Genomic DNA, 23,177 nt, shown 5'->3' with positions numbered 1-23,177 from the left:
AAAATTCATGCAGGGGGAGTTCTCGGAGAGAGGCGCTCCATTTTGGGTAAAAGCAAGTCATTTTTATATGGCAGAGACATAAGGGGGCATAGGATACCACCACCTGGAGCAGTCAATAGGTGCTGATGATTTCTATTTTTCACCTGGGACAGCCAATAGATGATGGTGTTTTCTTTTCTCTCAGACCAGTTTTTATTTTTCCAGACTGTTTTCCTGTTTTTTCAGCTAGAACAACCAATAGCAGTTGCCAATTCCTACTTTCTCAGGATGTTTTCTCCCTTTTCCAGACTTCTTCACCTTTCCAGACAATAATGTTGCCATTAAAGCTCCTTGTTTTGTGCTTATTAGTGGTTTCTAGGTACCCAGCTGTACTTCAGAGATGCCGGCTGTGCTTCTCAAGGATGTTTCTGGTTCCCAGGCCTAGTTCCCAGGCTAGCAGTTCCCAGGCTGGCAGGCATTTCCTCTGTCAGTATTTCAGCAGACATCTTCTGTTCCGTATTTTTCCCCTTATAACCACATTGCCTTTATGGCTGCTCACATGACTCCTAGGGTGAAGAAAACAAAACAAAAAAATGGTCTCACACTGACAGTTATTTGTAGTAGTGCAGTTTTGTGGTTTTCTGTATTTCAGCAAGAAAAGGAAATAAAACTGTCACTGCAATGAAAAGGCTCATAAAAAGTTAGCAGTCCTTGACAGTTAAGTCCTGCTTATTAGCTTTATTGCAGTTTTACTAAGAAAATGTATGTTAGTCAAGATTCAATATCTGTCTTCATAGCTAAAGTTCCAGAATGCTACAGGAAAACATTAGTTATTCTCTGATACATCTTCAGTAGATTGATAGGCAGCTGTATGCAGAACTTCAGGATTGCAATCTTCTGGTATTGCAGGACAAGTACAAAACTGCTGAGTTTTTACCTGTCGAGGGCATATGTATCAAATTATTGTTTATACAAACCCTAAATTACTGTCATTCCTCCACAGTTCCTTAACTGAACATTCAGGCAAGTGTAATGAATTTAAGTAGCGGTAGGCTAGATAATCTTTCCAGGAATCAAAGTGGATCTGAGACTTGCTTTTATTTTAGGCTACTTAAGTGCATTTTGGGTGATCTGAATTCCTCCACTGTTATCTAAGTAGATCCCCAACTGGACACTGTCTAAGGGGTTTGGAGTTCTGCTTATCTGAGGTTTTTTGGATTAGAGATGAAATGGAGAAAGAGTTGCAGCAGTTTATGCCTTTTTATGCTTTCTTGTGCAATATTCATGGTAGAAATGTAATTTAATATTGCTGTTCAGATCGTTGGTACTTGGAGCAAAGTGCGCACACAGGTGGAATAGAAAAATATTTTCTTGAAGATACTATTCAGTCAGTTACTTCACCAGTAATTATAAAAGTCTTTCCTCCACCTATCTCCATACATTCCACTTACAGGATGTTTTCCATGGCAGTCTGAACTTCAGGAACCATTCATACAGTAATGCTATTTGCTGATCTATAAATGGGATCCAGTTCCAACAGGAACGGAAATTGTAAAAGTACCATTTACTTTCATCTCTTTTGTGTATTTTACTGTGAACTGTTGTATGAGAAACATGTTTTGTTCCCTGAATAGTGTCTGTAGATTTATTTAAAAAGTTGAAGTTTGAAAGAATTATGGTATAAATACACATTTTGACTGGACATGATCTTGAATCTGAAGTATGCTTGTTGGAGGACCTCAAAGGGAAGGCAGAAAGCAGAGAGTGACAGTCTTCTCCATGCTTTCCTCCAATTCCTACCCCAGTCATGAGGACAAAAAGAAAAAATACTTAGATCTCCTTAAAGTCTGAGAGTCAGAGAGTAGTTAAAATGAGGCAAGCCCCTTTCCAATTCTTCACATACTTAAAACTTTGCATGATGAATGATACTCTGGGATGACAGTAATAGGATTGCAGCACAGTACAGTGTACGAGAGACTCTGGCTGGGAAGGAAGAAAAAGCTGAAGTGGTCTGTGATGTAGTACCTCTTTATGATATTGGTCACGAGTGCTTTGTGCTTTTAAGATGCTTTTTTGTGATCAGTAGACAGTATTCAGATGAAGGTGAAGATTCTCAAATTTGTTTTTACAGGAAAAAGGCCTACAGAAGTATGCACAGAAAAACAGCATTCACTGTAATTATTAGACAGTAAAACTGGTTTTCCATCCCAGTCACCTGAGAACATAATTCAGAATAGATAGCCCTTACTTCTTTTCCTTTGTCTTATACAAGATATATATATTGATATTCTTAGGTTAAATGTTGGTAAATATTTATATTTACGAACCACCTTATATAGGGCATTTATTTCTCTTTCAGCGCTAGGAAGAGAATGTCAGTGATAGTTCGCACACCATCGGGAAAGTTAAGACTCTACTGCAAAGGAGCTGTGAGTTTTATTCTGTTTTCACTGTATCAAAGAATGTGTGCAAATATGAAAGCAAAAGGTTGTTATAACTGCAGTCAAAACATTGAAAATGGGGGGAAGGAACATTGATGCCTTTTTCAATTTACATCATTTTACTATGTAGCTGTTTAATGTGATGAACAAGGTAAGGTCTTTTTTTACTAACTGCCTATGAAGGTATGACAGACCTGTTCATCCTATTCCTTGTACTGGACTAATACATTTATGCTTCCTATTAATTGCTTCCTTCTGTACTCCAAGAAAATGGATGAACATATGGTTTAATCTATTAGTTACTTGCTGGAGTAGCTGAGCATGAATCATTAGGCAGAAATAGTAATCCAGCATAAGTTACTAGATGGGAATTTTAACTACCATTGATGTTACGCCAGAAGTGAATTTTCCTGAAGACAGGATCTATGGGAAGATATGTTAATCATGATGTATCTGGGAATGGCAAAGTTGCTTATTAGTTCTTGTTCTGCACCTTAAGTCAAGTTTGAGGGGGAGGCGGATGCAAATGCAGTTTCTGAATGGTTTAAAAAAAATGAAGTTGATTGAATATAAATGTCCATTCTATATCTTCTCAAGTGGAGAGAAGAACCTGTTGTTAATATTCTGTATATCAAGCTGGCTACAAAAAACTGAGAATGGCAGTTATGAAACACTATTTTTACCTTGTGGCTTAATATTAAAGGGGAAGACAGCATTTTAGGAGATCAAAAGAATTCAGGTGGCAAGCCAAAGGCAGATGCAGCGCTTTTCAAAATGAAGGGAAATAACAGCAAAAATGTAGGAGAGAAAAACTGCATCATAGCAGAATTTTTAAATTTAGAGAATCTGAGGATTTGGAATGTCCTTTTTTCCTTCCTCTGAAGTAAAATTACTTCTATTCATTTTTGATGCTGAAATGAATTAATACGGTGCTGCATTTTTTTCTGTTATTTTCCTACATTATTTTTATTGTCTACACAAAAACCCCTCATTTTTCTATTAAATTCTTCTGAGTTCATTTTATTTGTTTTGTAGGATACTGTAATTTATGACCGTCTTGCTGAAACTTCAAAATACAAAGAAATCACCTTAAAACATCTAGAGCAGTTTGCCACAGAAGGTGAGTGATATTATTCAATATAAAAATAAATATGAAATTCAGTTACTGCTCAACTTTTCAGTTTTGCAATTTTATATTGCTCTAATGTTTTATTCACATTAAGTTTGAAAATTATGTTTTAGTAATGCCTCCTAAAAAAGATCTTCCTCTTCCTGAGAATTTTCAGTAATAAGTTCATGCTTAAAAAAAAAAGCAAACAAACAAACAAATCTGACACCCACACAGTACACAGTGGAGTCTTTTAAACAAAATAAATTTTTCCAGGGAGCAAACACATTGCACATTGTTTGTTTCTGTGAAGATCTCATTTCCCATGATCACTTTCATGTCCCACACACAGTGAATGCTGTAGGGATGGCACACAGGAGGAAGTAGCCAAAGTGAAAATGCTTGGAAATGACTAGCATAATGCTTTTAAGGTAGCTTTATGCTATATTATTTCTGTCACCAGTCACAATAAGGGGAATTGTCAGCACTAGTTTTCCATATGGTGTGTTTTGGTATCTCTGCTGTTTTAACAGCCACTCTTACAAAGCAGTTGCTGAAGTTGGGGAACCCCTCAATGAGGGTTCATGAAGTAGGAATAGTAAGTAAAATTTAAAAGACTGTGAAATTAAGCTGATTCATACAAACAGCCAGTTAGTTATTTAATAATAGTGGATTTCACAGTATAGACATGAGCAGGAAAGCAGACTGTAGAAAGGTTTCTGCTTTCATGTAAGTTCTTCTAGCACAGTTCCTAGATCTTCGATGCCATGTCCCCTTTCTCATATCTTAGTAAAGGATTATAGAGTTGTACTGTGGAGTATCATAGTGTTTTCATTTATTGATGAGTTGGGAGAGAGTAGTTGGAAGCAGAATTATAATAGTTATGGGAATCTGAACTGCAATTTTTTTACCTTTTCATTTTTTTAATACACTGTTACTAGAACATTAAAGTCATCTTTAATGTGTCATAAGAAATAAGCTTACACTGGAAAGCAAACTTTATTAAAATATTTTCCTTCTAAAATACAATCCTTACCTTTTGATAACAGATGTCTGGCCAAATCTTCTTGTATCAGGAAAGATCCTTTTTCTGTCCGTTATACATATGACTTCTCTAATTTTTCTCTTTTGGTTTATAATGGAACTTAGCGTTTTGATTAGTGTCGTAGTCAGCACCTTCAGTCTCTTGATTCTGTCAGTGACAGCAGAAGCAAGCCACGGATCTGTTTCTTTTGTTAGTTTTCCATATCAGGATCTCTGCAGGAAACATTTGGTTAGCCTTAAATAATCTTAAAGTATCAAAGTTATAATAAATTATACAATAAAGGTGGAAGCAGAACTAAAACCAAACAGATTCGACTGATAGTACAACATGAAGCCTCAGATACACCCTTTGAGCTCATGAATATAGTCGTATTAGCTGATTGGACAGTTTGGGGTTTTATAAAGGCCTAACCAGGATCAGTCAAGGAAAAGTTACTTAGATGTGAAGTTAGTTTGGGTCATAAGGCTATATATTTGGTTACAGAAAAGGTAAAAATAGATCAGTATCTGCTATCCTGTGTGAACTGATACGAAAATTTCAATCCAGTTCTTAATTACTGTCCTCATTAAATCAGCGGTACAACTGATACCATTTTTTCCTTAGCAGTCAGGTTGGACCAAATGAATCAACATAAAAAGTGAAAAATTCCACCCATCTTTAAAACCACGGTACATACGTATTAGTGTTAAGAAGTTTGTTCAAGTACTTTTTGTACCCTTCTTTTCAACAGATGAAAAGATTTACTGTTCAGAAAAGTGAGTTGCTAACCTTTCAAAAGCATAAAATTCAATCTTGGGGGAAAAAAAATTAAGTATGTCCTTCTCTGGAATCGATTAAAGAAATTTGTATTTGTTTTTGCATCAGATTTAAATTGCAGCCGATGACGTTGCAAAGTTTCTCATGTGTATCCTTTCATGTGGCAGTACAGTATGTCCTTGGCATTTGCTGCATGCTCTTGGTGTGTTGTTCAAAAATGAAGTGGTTAGCATGGCTGGCATTTATATTTAAGCATTTATTAAGCTTGAGTGTTAATGCCTGCTTGGATAAATAGAGAAAGTGTATAATTTTCCTGAGTTGTTTTTCCAGTCTGTTAAGAAGCAAACTTAATGATATTTTGTTTTCCACAAATCTTTTTTTAATTAAAAATAGAAGAAATAATTGGGCTCTGATTTAAAAAGAAAAAGCAAATGCCTTGAAAAACTTGTTTGCTGATATTCCCGATTTCTTTTCTTCATTCTATCATCTGCATAAAATACTTTGAAAGAATTGTGGAAATAGTATTACTATTAGTCAGTCATAAATTCCTTTCTTCCCCCTCACCTCATATTTATTTCTTTCGACCTTGCTAGCATATCCTTACTACACAGAGAAAAAAAAAAAAAAACAGTTGATTTGTTAGCCTTAAGTTAATTCTTTAGGTCTAGATGGTGAGAAGCTGTGTTCCTAATGCTGTTCACTTGTCAAGATATTAGGATTACACATGGTTTTCATCCTGAAGGTATTAAATTACTATCTTACATCTAAGACACATACATGTCATTTCATGCCCAGCCTCTTCACACAGAATCACAGAATTGTATAGGTTGGAAAAGACCTTTAAGATCATCGAGTCCAACCGTAAACCTAACACTACCAAGACCACCACTATACCATGTCCCTAAGCACCTCATCCAAACGTCTTTTGAACACCTCCAGGGATAGCAACTCAACCACTTCCCTGGGCAGCCTGTTCCAAGGCTTGATAACCCTTTCAGTGAAGAAAAATTTCCTAATATCCAGTCTAAACCTCCCCTGGTGCAACTTGAGGCCATTTCCTCTTGTCCTGTCACTTGTTACCTGGGAGAAGAGACTGACCCCCACCTCCCTACAACCTCCTTTCAGGTAGTTGTAGAGAGCGATAAGGTCTCCCCTCAGCCTCCTTTTCTCCAGGCTAAACAATTCCAGCTCCCTCAGCCGCTCTTCATAAGACTTCTGCTCCAGACCCTTCACCAGCTTCATTGCCCTTCTCTGCACACGCTCCAGTACCTCAATGTCTCTCTTGTGGTGAGGGGCCCAAAACTGAACACAGGATTTGAGGTGCGGCCTCACCAGTGCCGATCATTTGATCTTTGTGCCGATCTCTTGATCATTTCAAAATTGCTGCTGGTGCTGAGCTGTAGGCAACAGAAACCTGTGAACAAAGAAAGATTGCGTTTAGCTGTCCCTGGTTATGGTGCTCCTAGAGGAGAGGCCAAAGGTACTAACTACATTGGTTCTGCCAATCCCCCTCCTAAATCAACCTGCCTGCAAATTGTGGCTGCATAAGACATCATTTGGCTAGAGCCGTGCTCTTCTCGGTATATAAAGAGTTACGCAATTTCATGCTTTAGAAATCTAAGAATCTCATAATATATGCAAATGAACCGTTAACGCATTCACACCTGGCTACTTAAATTGAAGGTAAATGTGTGTTGTTAAAAAATGTTTCTTGTAATCTTGCAGTCTCTCAAATTCTCACTGTAGTGCTCAATTCAGGTTTCTGCTGAAGGAAAAAAAATTGTTAAGTATAACCAGCTCAAAGATTGTTAAGTAAAATCTCCAAATGTTGCCTGTACACAAAGATTTTATTTTAAGAATTTGGAAAGCTGAAAGAATCTGTGAGATGGGAAAATTAAATCTGAGTGGATTCAAAGTCAGCTTCTAGATGGTAAATTTCAAACTCCAGCTGAGAATTTCATAAGGATATTGAGGAGGAGTGAAGAAGAGGGTAGTTGTAACATTATGCTGATATATTTTAACTTTATTGCTTTCCAGCATAGCAACATTTAAGTTTATGAAATTCTTGTTCAGAAATATAATTCAATCTTATAGTTTTTAATGTTCCTAAAAATCTAATGTATATACCTGTTCAGCAACTGTAATTTGGGATTGCTTGGTGTTTTGTTTACAGTTTAAGGTAAGTCGAATCTTGTGTAAAATTTCATTATTTTTTCCCCTGAAGTACATCGCCTGTATTACATTCAGCTGCCTTGAAAGAGTTACTCTGTTGAATAAATTGCTATTTATATCATTTTTACTTTATTTAAAAAAAAAGTTCTTCATGACATGCAGCAGTAAGTTGAAAATCAGCATAAGCATACATAAAATACAGAATAAATTCAGCTTTTAATAGTTACTCATTGCAGGCGTATCAAGGAAGGGACTGACAAATACTGAATCATACTTACTGTCTGCTTTCTCTTTAGGCTTAAGAACTCTGTGTTTTGCTGTGGCTGAGATTTCAGAAAGTGATTATCAAGAGTGGTTAGATGTCTATCACCGTGCTTCTACAGCTATACAGAACAGAGCACTCAAACTTGAGGAGAGCTATGAACTAATTGAAAAAGTATGTGTAGCTTTCTGGGTTGTTTTTTTGGGGGAGGTAGGGGCGAGGAGTGTGGTTTTCTAATTAATGTCCTTGCTTTCTATACCATGAAATCGGAATGATTATTGAGGAATAACGCTTAGACAGAAAAAAATCTAGCAATATACTGACAGCTGTGTCACGTAGTCCTTGCAGTTTAGGTAGTCAAAATGAAGGAAAGATTAATTTGACAAAGTTTTTGCAGCGAGTGGCTACCTTGCCAGAGAGTATTGATTTTGAGTTGAACTACTGGAAAGCTTTTTTTCAGGATTGCTCTATTGTGTAAAAAAAGTGTAATAACAGGCAAACAACATCTGCTTCATTGTATAATGATCTTAGAACCATAGAGCAGTTAAGGTTGGAAGGGACTTCTGGAGGTCATCTAGACACAAATTCCTGCTCAAAGCAGGGCTAATTTTGCTTGCCCAGCACTTTGACGAAGTTTTGAGTATCTGCAAGGAGGGAGTTTTCCCAGCTGCAGTAGGCAAATTTTTTTTTTTAGTGCTCAATTATTCTTTTTCCTCTTTTTCTGAATTAAAATTTCTTTTGCTGCAGATTGTGACTATTGCCTCTTGCCCTTTCACCGTGCACCTCTTAGAGGAAGATGGCTTCTCTGCAAGCCCTCTTTAGTTAGTAGAAGGCAGCCATGGAATCCCTCCCTTAGTCTTATTTTTGCCCATGTTAAACTTGTCCTGCTTCCTCAGCTACTCTTAATACAGTGTGCTCTGAGCCCCAAGCTATTTTTGTGTCCCTCCACTGGACGTGCTCCACTTTGTCAACCTCTCTTGTAATGAAGGCCCAGAAAGGGAGGTAATACCCAGATGCAGCCTCACAAAGAGCAGAGCTGTAATCACTTCCCTTGAGTTTCTGGCAATGCTGCTGCTGGAGTAGCCAAGCATGCGGTTAGACTTCACTGCCTCAACAAAAAAGGCTCCCGTGGCTCTTAAATGTATAAGCAAAAGGAGTTCATGAGACCAATATTGCTTGAAGTTTTGATACTTGACTTTTTTGGGGTTTTTGGTTTTGTTTTGGTTTGTTTTTTTCTTGAAAAGGATAAGAGAGATTACATTGAAACTGCTTAAAATTCAGAGCCTCAAAAACCTGCAGTGTTTAATTCATGAAAAAGAAGAGTGAGGGTATATAGCTTCAGTCACTTGTGGGACTTCAGTTTACATAGATGAGCAGTTTATCCAGACATGCACAAGACAGTCTTAAAACTATATAACTTTGTTAATGCCATGGCAACCCTGCTACCATTACAAATTTTTTTATTAGCTGCACAAGTACTTTCTCAGCATGTAGTATGCAGGCCATGCTGCAACCAGGATTGCACACTATTAGGTTTATAATGGTGTCATTAACAGGGTTTTCACTAGTTTTAAAGGTAGAGAAATATGAAGTATAAAAATGGCTGTATTCACAAAAACCATATAGATTTGCTGCATGGAAAGTTAAAACCAAACATGATCAAGATTATAGTTTTAAGATTAATATGAATTGACAGTGGTTTTTTTTTACAAGGTGAAGAGAAATCATTACAAGTGAGAGAAGACACAATAATAGCACTCCTTAAGTCTTCAAATCAGAGAGGTGCCCCTCAGGAAAAGGTAGCTGTTGCTGAACAAGCTACTGAGCTTGTAAATAATTGGGTGAAGTTTTAGTGGTCACACTGTGCAGTTTGTCAAGACACATAGAGATTTAACTTAAAGCTCATAGGAATAAACTGGAAGATCTTTTATTAGTTGATACCGAATCTGATTAATGAATTAATCTTGTCATAAATATGGAAAGTTAAACAAAAGAAATTGAAAGAGTAAAACTTAATTTAAATCGAAAAAACTGCATGTACTGAATATTTTATGTTCACAGAATCTTCAGCTGCTTGGAGCAACGGCAATTGAAGATAAACTACAAGACAAAGTGCCTGAAACCATAGAGACACTCATGAAAGCAGACATAAAAATTTGGATACTTACTGGGGACAAACAAGAGACTGCCATTAACATCGGTATTATATTTGCATTTATTTGATGACTTTGTTACAGATTTAGAAATGATAGAATTTGCTAGAGTAAAATTGCTTTCAGAATGGAAACGTATCTTGTAAAAAATAATATTATATGGCATTCCAGAATTTAAATGTTAACTTATTTTTCAGTCACTGGTAGGGGGACAGTGGGGAAGGGTGGATTCTTCCTCTGTTAAAACATTAACGGCAAGAAAAATTCATGTTATCAAAGAGAGAAGGAAAAAATATGCATTTGTGCATTTTTGTAGCATCTAAAATGAATTAAAAAGAATACATTATTTGGGTTTTGACAGTGAAAGGGAATAATGTTAAGAAAATATAAGTATTCCTAGTTTCCCTTCTGTGTTTTTCCTCCTTTCCGAGAAAGCTGGTAGGGACCATAATCTTAAATAAAGCAAAACAATATAGATTGTGCATTAAAGTACTATAAACTTTGCCATCGATCAGAGGTTTCCTTTTATTCTTTCCTTTTATTATAAAGGAGGAAAAAAAAGAATCATGAATTAACTAATTTCAACAGTGATAAATCTGTATTTTTAAATAGTAATACATGAAAGCTGCATTTAAGATTTAATATTCCTTGCATGTGACCATATCAGCACTTCTGCAGTAGCCTAGATATATGCCCAAAATAAAGCATTATTTTGATCATATGGATCCTTTTTATTACTATTACTGTTTTCAGTCTTAAAGAACTTTTTGTATGCACATGATACAGTTGATCTAAGGTTATTTTCATTAGTACCTTCAGGTTTGAGGCAATACACGTAATACCAGTATTTTCACTTTATTAATAATGGTGATATATATTTGTCTAGGCAGCCTGCATCATTAGCACACAGCATACATTCTGTTTAAAGCATCGAAGAATAAAAGAAAAGAACGGGAACATGTATACATGCAAATTTTGTATGAAATGCGAGTTGCATTCCAAAAATTTGCAAGGCTAAGGGAGATCTGTTTGCTGTTTTCTGTAACTCCCTGTAAAGATGTTTCTTTTCCTTCTGCTGAGCACCTCTGTGAATAAGGCACAACAGTTGCAAGTTGCAGCAAGGAAAATTCTGACTGTTCTGACTTAGTAATTGTATGTCTAATTTTTATAGAATGCAGTATAATTTTTTTACCATTGATATCAGCTGGGGGAGTCTTCTTTTTAATTCTGTCTGTAGTTCTCTTACAGGAGAAAAATGCTTTGTTATATTATAATGGATTTTGTGGAACAAATTTTTGAAAATGTTTTTCAACGTTTGAAAAATGTTTTTAACAGGTCACTCCTGTAAACTTTTGAGAAAGAACATGGGACTAATTGTTATAAATGAAGGCTCTCTTGATGTAAGTAAAATCTGCAAAGTTTTCAGTTAATGAAACGTTATTTTACTGCTTAAAATATCCAGATGTCGTGGTGGAGGTAGCCTGAAAAATAACTTTGTCCAGATAAATAGATGCTCCAACACAGAAAATTCTGCTAAAACCACAGTTGGGGGGGGGGTGTTTCTGTTTGTTTTGGGGGGCTGCTTTTTTGTTGGTTTCTATAATCTTGGTTACTTTTAGTATTGCATACTTGGAAGACCGTATGGTCTTTGTGACAAGATGTTACTAAATAACTCAGTCTTACAGCTTCCAAAAACCACAGTGTAGCTACTACACAAATGAACTTCAGAATGATGAGCAAACTAATGCCATGTAGTGAAATGACTCCATCCATGCAGGCACAAAGCCAGGAGCTTCATGTGCTTCTAGTAGCATCTAGTAGCACCTAGCAGTGCCCAAACAAGTTCCTTTCTAATGCTGTTTCTTACAAAATACTTAGTATCTGCCAGAATTAATTGTTATTGTGTGGTTAAACAGCTGAAATTGTAATCAGATGTTGAAGTACAAGTAAGGGTTAAAACTACCAACCTGCAAGTATACAGTGCTTTGTAGAAAAGAGATTCTATTAAGTGAAAAATCCCCTGAGGGGAAAGAACGTAAATCCTTTTACCACCCTCTAAGGGGGCCTTAAATGAACTTAGAAGCAGAAGAATTTCTTCACTGGCAAAACTCACTGTCCAGAAGGCTCCAGGAGGAAACCCTGAAATGAAGTTTACCTTACTCTATATTGTGCTCAGGTTGCTCAAGATAGGACTTAGGGAGAGAAAGTGAAAAGAAAGTATGAGAATCAGCAAGAGTGCCTTAACTGAAAGGTTCTATGGTAGCATGTAAGAGTAGGCTACAACATGAATTAAAATACTTACTACTTTTTTTAAAAACAAGTACTTATTTAAATGTTTTGACCCATTTAGAATAACAGTCTTTCAACATTAGTATGAATTTAATCATGATGACTATATTTCAAGTATAAATTGTTTTAAGCAACGTATTTTTGCTGATAAAATTGAAAATAAAATCCCAAACACAGGACAGGGAGAAGCTGTTGATTAATGTCTGGAACCAGAGTCTGTTGAGATAGTAAGCAACTTTTGACACAAGTAGGCTGTGATATTAATGAAGAGAGGCAATTTTCTTTTCTTAGTTTAGTTCATTGGATAGCTTTTGAAAGATTGCAATCATTGTTTGTTGAAAAAACAGGGAAGGTTTTTGGTTCAAGCCCTTAGCTTTGCTTTTGAGTTTTTCAGTCCTCAACCAATCTCTGACTAAAAAATAACCAATGCAAGTGAGAACTTCTGTCCTATGTTTAGGTTATTTACACAGACTGCTGGATTTCAGAACTACTGCAATACTTTCTAGATTTGAAGTGCAAAAGATTGACTACTTTGTATACTTCTTCATATGTAATGAATTAAAGTGAGGTAGTTTTATTTAACTACTAAAAGAAGTCCAATAAAAACTCATTAAACAAGCATTGCACACTAACCACTTCTGGTGTGATTAAAAAGTTGGATAAATAGATATTAAGCAATATATTTTAAAAATAAATGTATATAAATATAGTTTAAGAATAAAAGATAGTATCTGATATGACAACTGCACTGTACTCCCTATTTCAAACTGAAGTGTCTAGATTGTGTAGAGATTGAGAGATCCTTTCCCTACATGCACAAAGTACATTCAGAGTACATGCAGATATCATATGGCAGCTGAAATTGCATATGCAAACTGGTCGCTTGCAAATCTGTCTGTGGTGATAACATAAGTCTTGTTTTTTCAGGAGCAGATAAATGTAGCAATCAGATAGTTTGAGGGCAAGAGGCAGTTCAAAAAATAATAATAAACTAGCTCTATGCCAATATTTTAGCAAGAGACTCCTTTGAAAGTTTTCTGCCTCGTTTGATGGTGCACGTTTCACTGTTTGATTAAGGTATACCTTGTGTCCTACCTTTTGTTTGCTGGTGTGGTTGGAATCAGGTGTCAGTCTCCATTTGTAGTGCCACTGGTTGAGTCAAAAATGGCCTTGAAAATTCTGGTGGAGGAGTGGAGCGGGTTTCAGGAAATGGGGAGAGGGATGGACTGCTGTGATTGCAGAACCTTGAGTCAGTGCAGCTGCAAGGGTGGATGCAATTCCTTTTTCCCTTCTGCACACCAACAACAGCTGGCAAGAGGACGTAATACTTAATTGGAATATTGTCTCTTAAGGAATATGGCTGAAACTTTGGCTTTTGAGCAGCATAAGGTCCACCTCTCGTGCTGGGACTCTGTCCCTTACCTTGCAGGGGAACTGTGCTCCCATGAGGGCTGCTGGACAACCCAGTTCCCTCAGCACAGGAGGAACTGAGCAGCCATGAAACCTTGAAGAAAAAAAATCCCAGTGTAGTGGGACCTGTGCATTCAGGTTCTTTGAGAAGAGTGGCTCTATGGCAGTCCTCTCCTCCTTGGCTCTGCAAGGTGTGGGTATAGCCTCTTGGCTATGTAAAGACGTTATGTTCATAGGAGTTAGGAAGGTTGGCTTCTCTTGGTCTGCATCATACTCTTCGCTGTATTGAAAAAAGAGTGGCGGTAAGTGGATGCTTCTTGCGCTTGCTGTTAAAATAACAGTAGAGTATCTGTTGCATACCAGCGACGACTTCTAAAAAAGAGCTAGATCAGCTCTAATTATTTTAGGGACAGGCAGAGTCCGCTGTCCCTAAGACATGTAAAACAGATTTAACAAAACAAATACCTCCTCAATTTGGTCATTATTATGACCTTAGCATGCAAGACAGAGGAAGTTAGAGTAAAAAAAAATAATTTGTTTAGACTGTATCCCAGCTCTGCCGAAATAAGAGATGCTCTTTTGTATGAACCAGTGCCCTTATTTATGGAATTAAAAGAAAAATATCCCAAACCCCACTCCCCAGTTAGCATTGGCTGATACAGAATTGGAAAGACTTCCAGGAAGCATTTAGATATCTCTATTTTTTGCAACAGTAATTGTTTTGAGGCTCCATTCCCATGAAAATCTGCTTAGCTTCACAAACAAAATGTGTTTTTATTAATAAGTTCTTATAGTTGTATAAAAGAACATTGCATTTTATTTTGCCTTCATATTAACCTCATGGACTGCTAAATTTCAGTATAGTACTGTTAATAATAGACAGAAATCATAACACAGCTTTATTCTTTGAATTGTGAACTTAATAATACTTAAACCGAAACCAGAAAATAGTTGGATTACCATTCCATTTCACCGAGAAATATTTAATGGAAATGGTGTAGAAGTGAATCAGGGATGTTTTGATACTGCTTTTAATTTAAGGCATTGGATTTTAGCATAGAACTACATGTAAGCCCACGAAGGAATTTTAAATATGACAGTTTTACAGTTGGAGTAAGTGTTTTGTATTGTCTTGTGGGGTTTTTTGTTTGTTTTCATATGTAGCATGATGCCTGGAGCTACCTGGTGGCATGCCTGTTTGTGATAAAAAATTAAGGTCAATTTAAACAGGAGAGTTTTATACTGCATGTATGAGAAGAAAGAATAGACAAGAGGAATATGAAGTTTCAGGCTCTTGTATTGCTTAAATTTAGTCAGAAGCTAAATAGTCCATGGAGATGAGAAAAATTGATACTTTCTTTACATTGCAGTATTTCTTAATCAGAGAAGATTCTCTGGAAAATAGTTACAGAAGTTAGTGTCATTTTAAAGACTTTCTAACATGTAATTTTAAACAGTAGCACCTCATTTCCCTTGCAGTTTCTATGGGGGGAGAGCCAGGAAGCCTGAAGTGCAGAGTTCCCCAACAGCCTAATCTCTTTTTAGATAAACCAGTGAATCTTTAGAAGGCCAGTGGAAGCAAAGTAGGCAAAAGCCGTGGACAACAGTGTTTGGAACTGGGAGGAGTAAGTTGGGTGGGAAAGGCAAAGCATGTCTTTAATGTCATTTCAGAGGATTTTGAGATTTGTAATTACTTCTCAGTGTTTTAGTTTTAGGTGGTTACACCAGATTTTATTTGCATATGCCTGACAATCACTGAAGTAGCACAATTATTTGGTTGTTAAACTTGTAGAAAAATATAGGAGCATTGTTGTCATAGGATGTTACTGGTTTCCAAATTCAGCATTTTACAAGCAGAAGTTTTGTTTTCATCTTCCTTTCTCCTGTAAAACGCTTCTTACTTCTGGGCTGTGAAGCAGGAAGCAATAGAAGAAGAGTATGTTGTAGCTCTATAAAGGCCATTCAAAAAGAAAGAAATGCAACAAGCAATTTTTTTCTTCTTCATGACACTCTATGGTAGAGCTGTACTGTAACTGACTAGATATTAGTGACCTCCCCAAAGCAGGCTATGAAGTCCTGCTGCATAAATACAGATGAATGTATTGTCTACTGAATATAATCTGAAGTTCTCAGTACTGGCTCATGGAGTAGTGACTTGTGTCAGTCTGATTCAAACTGTCCTTAGCAACTAAAAAATACAAAATATGTTCCCTTACATATTATCTTAAAATATAAATTTAATATGATAGTTAGAATTATCAGTTATAATGCATGTACTTAGATTATGAATTATCTCTGATGTTTCTTTTACTTTTTTCTAAACATTTAGGACCATTTTATATAATAGTGAACAGAAATTGTTTCTTCTGGTATCTATATATGTATATGAATTTTCTTTTGCATAGGTATATAGAAAACTTATTTAATAATATCTTTTAGCAAACATTTATGCAACTATTGTTGTCATTCAGAGAGCATTAAAAGTTCCACCATAACTTACACACTTTTCTTTTTTTTTTTTTGTCAGCATGCAAGAGCAATCCTACATACCATTTCTGCTGTGGTTTCTAATAGTACAGCTGTTGCAATACTTTTTTCATTTTATACTGTCTATTTGATAGCATAATCAAAATGTCATTTCCTCAAAAAACAAAATTCCAGTGTTTCTGATCACACTGAAAAAAAAAATCTGGACTTAAGAATAGTAGGAATTAAAAATAATGGACATCATTTTTTTGTGCAACAGGGAACAAGAGAGACGCTTAGCCATCATTGCAGTACTCTTGGTGATGCTTTAAGGAAGGAAAATGATTTTGCTCTCATCATCGATGGTAAATCTCTGAAGTATGCTTTGACATTTGAAGTGAGACAGTATTTCCTGGATTTGGCTTTGTCATGTAAAGCTGTTATTTGTTGCAGGTAAGGTTTACATTATTCTTTCTCTACAGTATCTTTATTGACATATACAAATTAAGAAACTTATTTCAGAGAAAATACACATATCCATGTCGTCCAACCATGAAATACAAAAAAACCTCCTTCAGTAGCTGAAGTTATGAAATACAGTCATTCAAGCAAAATATTTCTGTAGAGCAGTCTGCAACAGAGTGTACCTGTCAAAGTCATTCATATTGCACATCCTCAGAAAATAATTTGTCAAGGGTAGTCTCAGCAAGAGTGAGACACTGATCTTAATCTTAAATTAACTGCAGGTTTTAGCACACCTGGATTCTTTTGTAGAGCTTCCTCCGCAGGCAATATTTTATATCTCCGTTTTTCTGTAAGCCGTGGATTACACTGTGTAAGAAGTGCACAAAATTGTTAAAGGTACTACTCTGGGTGATTTTTGTTTCCTGAAGCTGTTGGAAACACCTTTTTATTATTATTATTATTATTATTATTATTCCTGAATGGTTTGGAGTTCTTTTATACAAGCAGACCTTTCATCCTTTCCTGTAAACATCAGCTATTAGAGCTGTAAGCTTACTGTAACAAGGGAACTTTTTCCAGATCAAAGAAAATAAAATACCTGCTTTCTTTAAATGTACACAATAGGAAAGCGGTTTGGCTTGCCTTTTAATATTTCCAGATTTATATTGAGGAAGGAATACATAGGACTGTCTAAGTGATAGCTTACATGTTTTGGGGCCTTCTTGCATTTTTATGGCGTTAAACACAAAAACTGCAAACATCTCCTAAGCAGTACATCACCTTTTCTACATTTGAATGATTGAATGAAAAGGAAAGCTGGGTGCTTGGTAGCTAGATAAACAAGAACTGCTCCTGTCCGTGTTTAAAGAACTTGGTTTAGGCCAAGTGATTAATCTGTCAAAAAGCAGAAGCAAGGACTTTTCTTTACAAGACCATTGGCCACACAGCTAAGATATCTGTATTAGAAATGCAATCAAACATTCCAGAACTGTTGAAATTGCTGTTATTTTCTTTCAATAAATTATATAAGCTTACTGCCTACTACCTCATTATTGCCTATCCTGTTATCTACCTGATGGTAGAGACATGGTGTGTACAAATGTGAAAACTGTTGTAAATAGTTTGTCTGCTTTTGATTAAAAAGATAAATAAATGGAAGGTTCTTGTGTTCTGGTAGAGAGTTCAATAATGTTCCATTAAGATAAAGCAGATTCATCTGAAAAATCGGTGTCCAAAACGGAGCTATTTTTCTGCCTTGCAAAAGAACAGGGAAAAGCAAATCAGGTTATAGTATCCAAATAAACACCTGGTTTGTAGTCTTTCCATCCTTTCTGTCAAGCGATATGTTATGCCACCAAGTGATTTTTTTATTAGTTTTCTTATGGTTTAGCTTTGTAGCCATGCTCCAGCATGAAACACTCTGAATTTCAAACTAAGGTCTTACTGTCTTTTAAACTGAGATCTTACACTAATACACAGTTTATACTGTGTATAAACATTTTTCTAACAGCAGTAGTCTTTCTGAGAGGCAAGTTGGAGCTTTGTGCTTGTTCTACTCGTTCCAGTTTTGCTCAGTATAGTAACAAGCAGGAGATGCATGTAGAACTGCTCTTTCAAAACTCTGTTTCTTTTTCTTCTCTTTCCTTGATTTGAAAATATATTTTATGCCATTTGAAGAGACAATATTGCTGTTTCTGTTGAACTATAGAACCATGGAAGGATATTCTGTATGTATGGCTGTCTTTTAGTGGTAGCATTTTTGTGATGAAACAACAAGAAGTGCAAAATGAAAGTTTCTGTTCTAGTAGCATTCTCTTTGCCATTTCTACATTTCCATAATATACTAGGTCAGCTGGTTTCAATACATGTCTAGGTATATGCTCTGACATATTTTGTGGTTGTTTAAAAATTGGCTGCAGGTTTAAAACTAAAATATTTGCTTGTAACACTCACTGTTTTAGTATGTGCTTTTTTAATATCACATGCTTCGCAAAAGTCAAAATTCTGTCAAAATATTTATTTCTGTTAATGCTCCATCTTTAGTAACAAAAACTTCATTTCTTTGTGAGCTTGAAAATAAAAAGTTTTAAAATGGTAATTTTTAATTAAGGTAAATAATTTAAATATATATCATCTTGACTAAATGAAAAGGTAGGCAGTAAACTCTCCTTCTCTCCATCCATATAAAGGCAGTAAACATTTTAAGCAGTCCTTGGTTTTAAAAGTACAAATTACATCACTTTCTTTGAAGTTTTCAGATTGTATTCACTTGTTCAGAAGCATTTATTACCAATGGATTCTTCCTAAGACTAGCCATAACACAGATGAAGCTGACAAATATTCGGTAGACATTTCACTTCAAAAATCTGTATATGTTATTAATTCCAAGCAGATGTTTGGCTTAAAGACTTTGACGAACTGAATTCCAACTCTATATTGGCTTCAGAGTAATGTGTGCAAGAAGAATGTTAAATGGATTGTTCTGTAGTAAAAAATGTACAGCTAAGAGTGAACAAAATGAACAAAAGATACTTTTTATTGGTTTCACCATGAACTTGATGCGCCAGGCAATGAGAGTAAGTGCCATCTTCCAACTGCCCCTATAACATTGCCTGAAAGGGAAATAAGCCACTGTTCCTGGAAAGTTAAAAAGATGAAAAGGAAGTTCTCGGGTCAGGAATCTTCTGTAGAAGCTGGCTGTAGCAAGTCTTGATACAATACTCATCAGCAGAGTTCAAATAAAACATGTAACAAAAGATCGTAGAAATGCTTTTTGATATACTTGGACCATAGAATTTTTCTGAAGGGCTGTTGCCCAGAAGCTTTCATTCTAAGTTCACTACAAGGCTGTACTCATCCCAAGTACCTTTTCCAAAAGTCTGATAGCATGTGTTGCGCAGGCTGCCGAATAAAGTAATTAGATAGCTACCTTCAATCCGAAAGCTATATTATTTTTCGCTCCTTTATTTTTTGCTTTTGAAAATCACACCATTAAATTTTATGCAACCTTTTTCTCTGATTTATTGCATTTAAAGCTTAGGAAATTTTACTTAATTGGCACAGAGTAGGATGGGGGGGGGGGGGGGTGGTCAGCTGATGGAACATCACGCAAAGGTGAACCATGAGAAGGTGTCCTCTGGCAAACAGAGAGGAGAACCAGCAGAGGTACAAGGATTTTACTGGAAGCCAGTGGTAGTTAGAGTATTGTATATGAGCAAAGACAAGCGTAGATATCATGTACCCAGTTTCCCTTCACATCACTGTCTCAGTGTTAAGCACGATGGTCTAGGAAAGAGAGGCAACCACCGTTAGTGTACCCCTATGCTGGGAACTCAGTAATCTATCTAATGTTGAGGTTTAATCTAGTTGAAACTTTTTTTTTCTTCCTATAACTTTATAGGGTAGGTAAAATGAAAAATACTGACATTTGCTAGAGAAAAATGGAAAATATTTTCTTTTTTCTTTTCCAAATGAGCTATGGTTCTTATACTATTCCTTCGTATTTTTTCTGTAACAGTGAAATTGCATCAAGTATCAATCTGTTCCATAATAAAAAGAGTACCTTGGTGATATGGACTGAAGTCATAAACTGATACCGTGGAAAGTATGGTGTATAGTGAAGTTGTGTGATTATGATGCATACATAAGATCTCATTCTACAAAGGGAAGGAGGATTGTAGTTGAAGCGAATAATGTAACAAATATGCTTCAAATGTAATATTAATGAATTTATAGAAGAGATAGTGTGCTTTAATTGCAGAAGTTGCGTATCTGGGTATAAAATATACACAGGACAACAGATCATGATCTCTCAATTTTTTTTAAATTATTTCTGTTTAAAATTTGATGTTTTAAAACAGTTCTCTCTAATATGCTTGGTAATAGTTTGGGATCCTCTTTCAGCTTTTAAGTAGTCTGAGTTTCAGAAACGTTGTATAAGTTTTAACTAGGAAGAATTGTGACTGTTACTGTAATCTACTGGTTTAGACAAAACTTAATTCTTCATGGATGTTATATGAATAAATGTGTGTTTCAGGACATAAAAAGCATGTCTAGAAAACCTTGGTTTTCTACAGTTTTAAACTATGTTTCAAAATAATCATGATCAACCTTAGACGGCTAAAAACTTAAATAGCCTTTCTTTCAGTGGGAAAGGGCTTTCCTTTCATAGGAAATTAATGTTATTTTGGTGAAATTTGCATTTCTAAAGGACATATTCATCAAAATTTCTCAGACTGTTACTACTTTTGCCCTTAATAGTTAGCTTTTCTCAAATCTTTGTAACTCGGATTTGTTAGTAAAGGAAATGGATAATGGATATAATATCGGCAGTGTGGTGTCAGAGATTTGGTTTTTTCCTGAACTTTTTCAGCACTCTGCTGCATTTACTTTTTCAATGAACACTATGAAAGTCAGTCACCAGCCTGAGCTGTCAATTCTAAGAAAAACTTTGGTTTCCTTTTTTTAAGTTTATTGCTTGTCTGTCATGTGAACATTGGATTTTGTTATGCTATCTCTCTGTTTGGTTGGGGGGGAGGGTGTTTTTTTTTTTTAAAGTTGTTTTCTAATTGCATTCTTATTCAGGCAGAATGGAAGGTAGCTGACGTGGCCATTCGCTTCAGCAATCATGTAACTGCTTTTTGGTTGTGGTTTTGGTAGCTACGGTAGAGTTTTCAGACAGCTAGAAAAAGTGATGGCCAAGCATTGCCATTAGTGTCTGTGTGCTTAATGGAAAGAATATACTTGGTGCTTCAGTGTTCTTTAACTGTGAAAACTTAGTGTTGAATGTGGAGAATTTAATATCTCTTTCTTCTTTATTTGGAAAGAGATGGGGGGTTTGTTCTGTTTCTGTTTTTTTGGAGGGGGGACAAGAAGAAGTGTGATGAGGAAATTTATACGACCAGTTGGAAAAGAAAACTTTTCCTCTCAAATTGAATTATGGATCAAAAGTTTGGTCCAAATAGAGAGCAGTGCATTTTAACCTGTAATGTCAGTCTGTCCAGCGTCAAGACCGGCTACTCATTCAGCCTTGGCTGTAACGCCAGAGATCAGTGGGCAGACAGGAACATTTTATTATGCCATGTACTGAAAAGTAATTTGACTAATGTATGTAGATGGAAAGATTTTGCTTCTTTTGTAGGTGGCTTGTTTTTATTATTGCCCTCATTAGCACTGGTTTTGTGATCTTAGAAATCAATCAATATAAATAGGACAGTATTTTTTTGCCACATTCACTTACCAGATTTGATAGAATTCTTTGAGCTATAATTCTTCAAACTAGAAAGGACTTGCCCATCAGGAATCTCATTAATAATATAACAGTATAATTTTCTCAAGTATCATGAGGCCTTCCAGTATTCACATACTTATGAGAATGGTGCTTTTGGGACCTTCAGCTTGCAGGATCTTTTGTGAGGAACTTTAGGACTGCACAGATGCCATAATACAGCTGAACTTTTGGTGTCTGGTGGTAACATTTCTTTTTGTTACTGAGCTTGTGAGTGCCATACAGCAGTCTTGGTTCAGGTGAGGACAGTACTCGTGAACTACACAGGCTATGTTACTTGGCAGTATCCCAGTGAGCAGCAATATACAGAGCATGTTCAGGAAGGAACAATATTTAGAAGTAATTGCTCTTTTGTGCTTTTCCTTTGCAAATTTGTCCCCCAAAACTTGTATTTTTAATTTCTTGTATATTTCTGTGGTTTTATTTTATTGTTTGACCTGGAAGAGTTAAGTCAGGTTATGAACATCCCTATATAATCCTTAACCCTGAAATTTTGTCACTGCAGGGGGACTCTTTCACAGCCCAAATCGCAAAGTTCCAGAAGCATATGGTACCAGAGGGGTTATTGCCATGAGTGTGCATATAGAAGACTTGTAGGAAATGAATTATAAATACATGTTTTTTCCCCAGTTTTTGGTGTCAGTTTATATCCAGTGGAAAGTTCTGCTTCTTATCCATGTCTAGTTTTTGCATGGAGGCATCTAGAATGAGTTTGTCTGGAAAGCTGGAAAGATAGATGAGGAACGGTCAGTTCTTCACCAGCTGCACATCCCCAGCTCCACAGCAGGAGTCATGCTTTGGTACCAGAATTGCTCTCTTTGTAGGAAGCAGTGAACAGCGGTGGTGCAGGAGACAGTCTCACAGAGCTTTTTGCATTTCTTCTTGTTTATGTTTGTACCATGAGACAAGGGGCAGGGTTTGATCCTTGACTCCAGTGCCAGGAAGCACAAGAGTGGATTGCCACACTGCTTAGGATTTTCTCTTCCCTTCCCCACCCTGTGAAACACACCAGTCCTAGCACATAATTTCTGTATATTATTTTCAGTTATGATGTCTCAAATACTACAAGGACTGAATTTTAGCATACAGAGTAGAATTTTTACAACATGAAATGGAAAGTACACATCTGACACACACAATGGTAGATGGAGCCAAAACTGGTATAGTTTCATCAATAGAGCTTTTGAGAGTCATGCCTGGAATAATTGTCCCCTCAACTGTGGACAGGCGTTTTTTTAATGACAGATGATTGGAGCAGTCCTGAAAAGAACAAGGGAGAAGTTACCAGCAGTTAAAGTGGAGGATCAAGAGTCTACCCTCTTCCTGTTTGCTCTGACATCCGTG

The 23,177-nt window shown here is 36.1% G+C and overlaps 1 protein-coding gene across 6 annotated transcripts in view; it reads left to right on the top strand.

Moving 5' to 3' along the window:
• ATP8A1 (ATPase phospholipid transporting 8A1) overlaps positions 1-23,177 on the top strand; it is a 125,152-nt gene that overhangs the window by 56,502 nt on the left and 45,473 nt on the right. For all 6 annotated transcript variants that reach the window (XM_075499996.1, XM_075500000.1, XM_075499997.1 and 3 more), the window contains 6 exons: positions 2,339-2,408; positions 3,456-3,540; positions 7,798-7,937; positions 9,825-9,963; positions 11,252-11,316; positions 16,362-16,534. In XM_075499996.1, the coding sequence (XP_075356111.1) occupies positions 2,339-2,408; positions 3,456-3,540; positions 7,798-7,937; positions 9,825-9,963; positions 11,252-11,316; positions 16,362-16,534 (672 nt within the window). The remainder of the gene's footprint in view (positions 1-2,338; positions 2,409-3,455; positions 3,541-7,797; positions 7,938-9,824; positions 9,964-11,251; positions 11,317-16,361; positions 16,535-23,177) is intronic.

Source organism: Mycteria americana, chromosome 4 (assembly GCF_035582795.1).
Source record: "Mycteria americana isolate JAX WOST 10 ecotype Jacksonville Zoo and Gardens chromosome 4, USCA_MyAme_1.0, whole genome shotgun sequence".
Taxonomy (NCBI): Eukaryota; Metazoa; Chordata; class Aves; order Ciconiiformes; family Ciconiidae; genus Mycteria; species Mycteria americana.
Note: the sequence above shows the minus strand (reverse complement) of the source record. Positions and strands in the feature narration are given on the sequence as shown.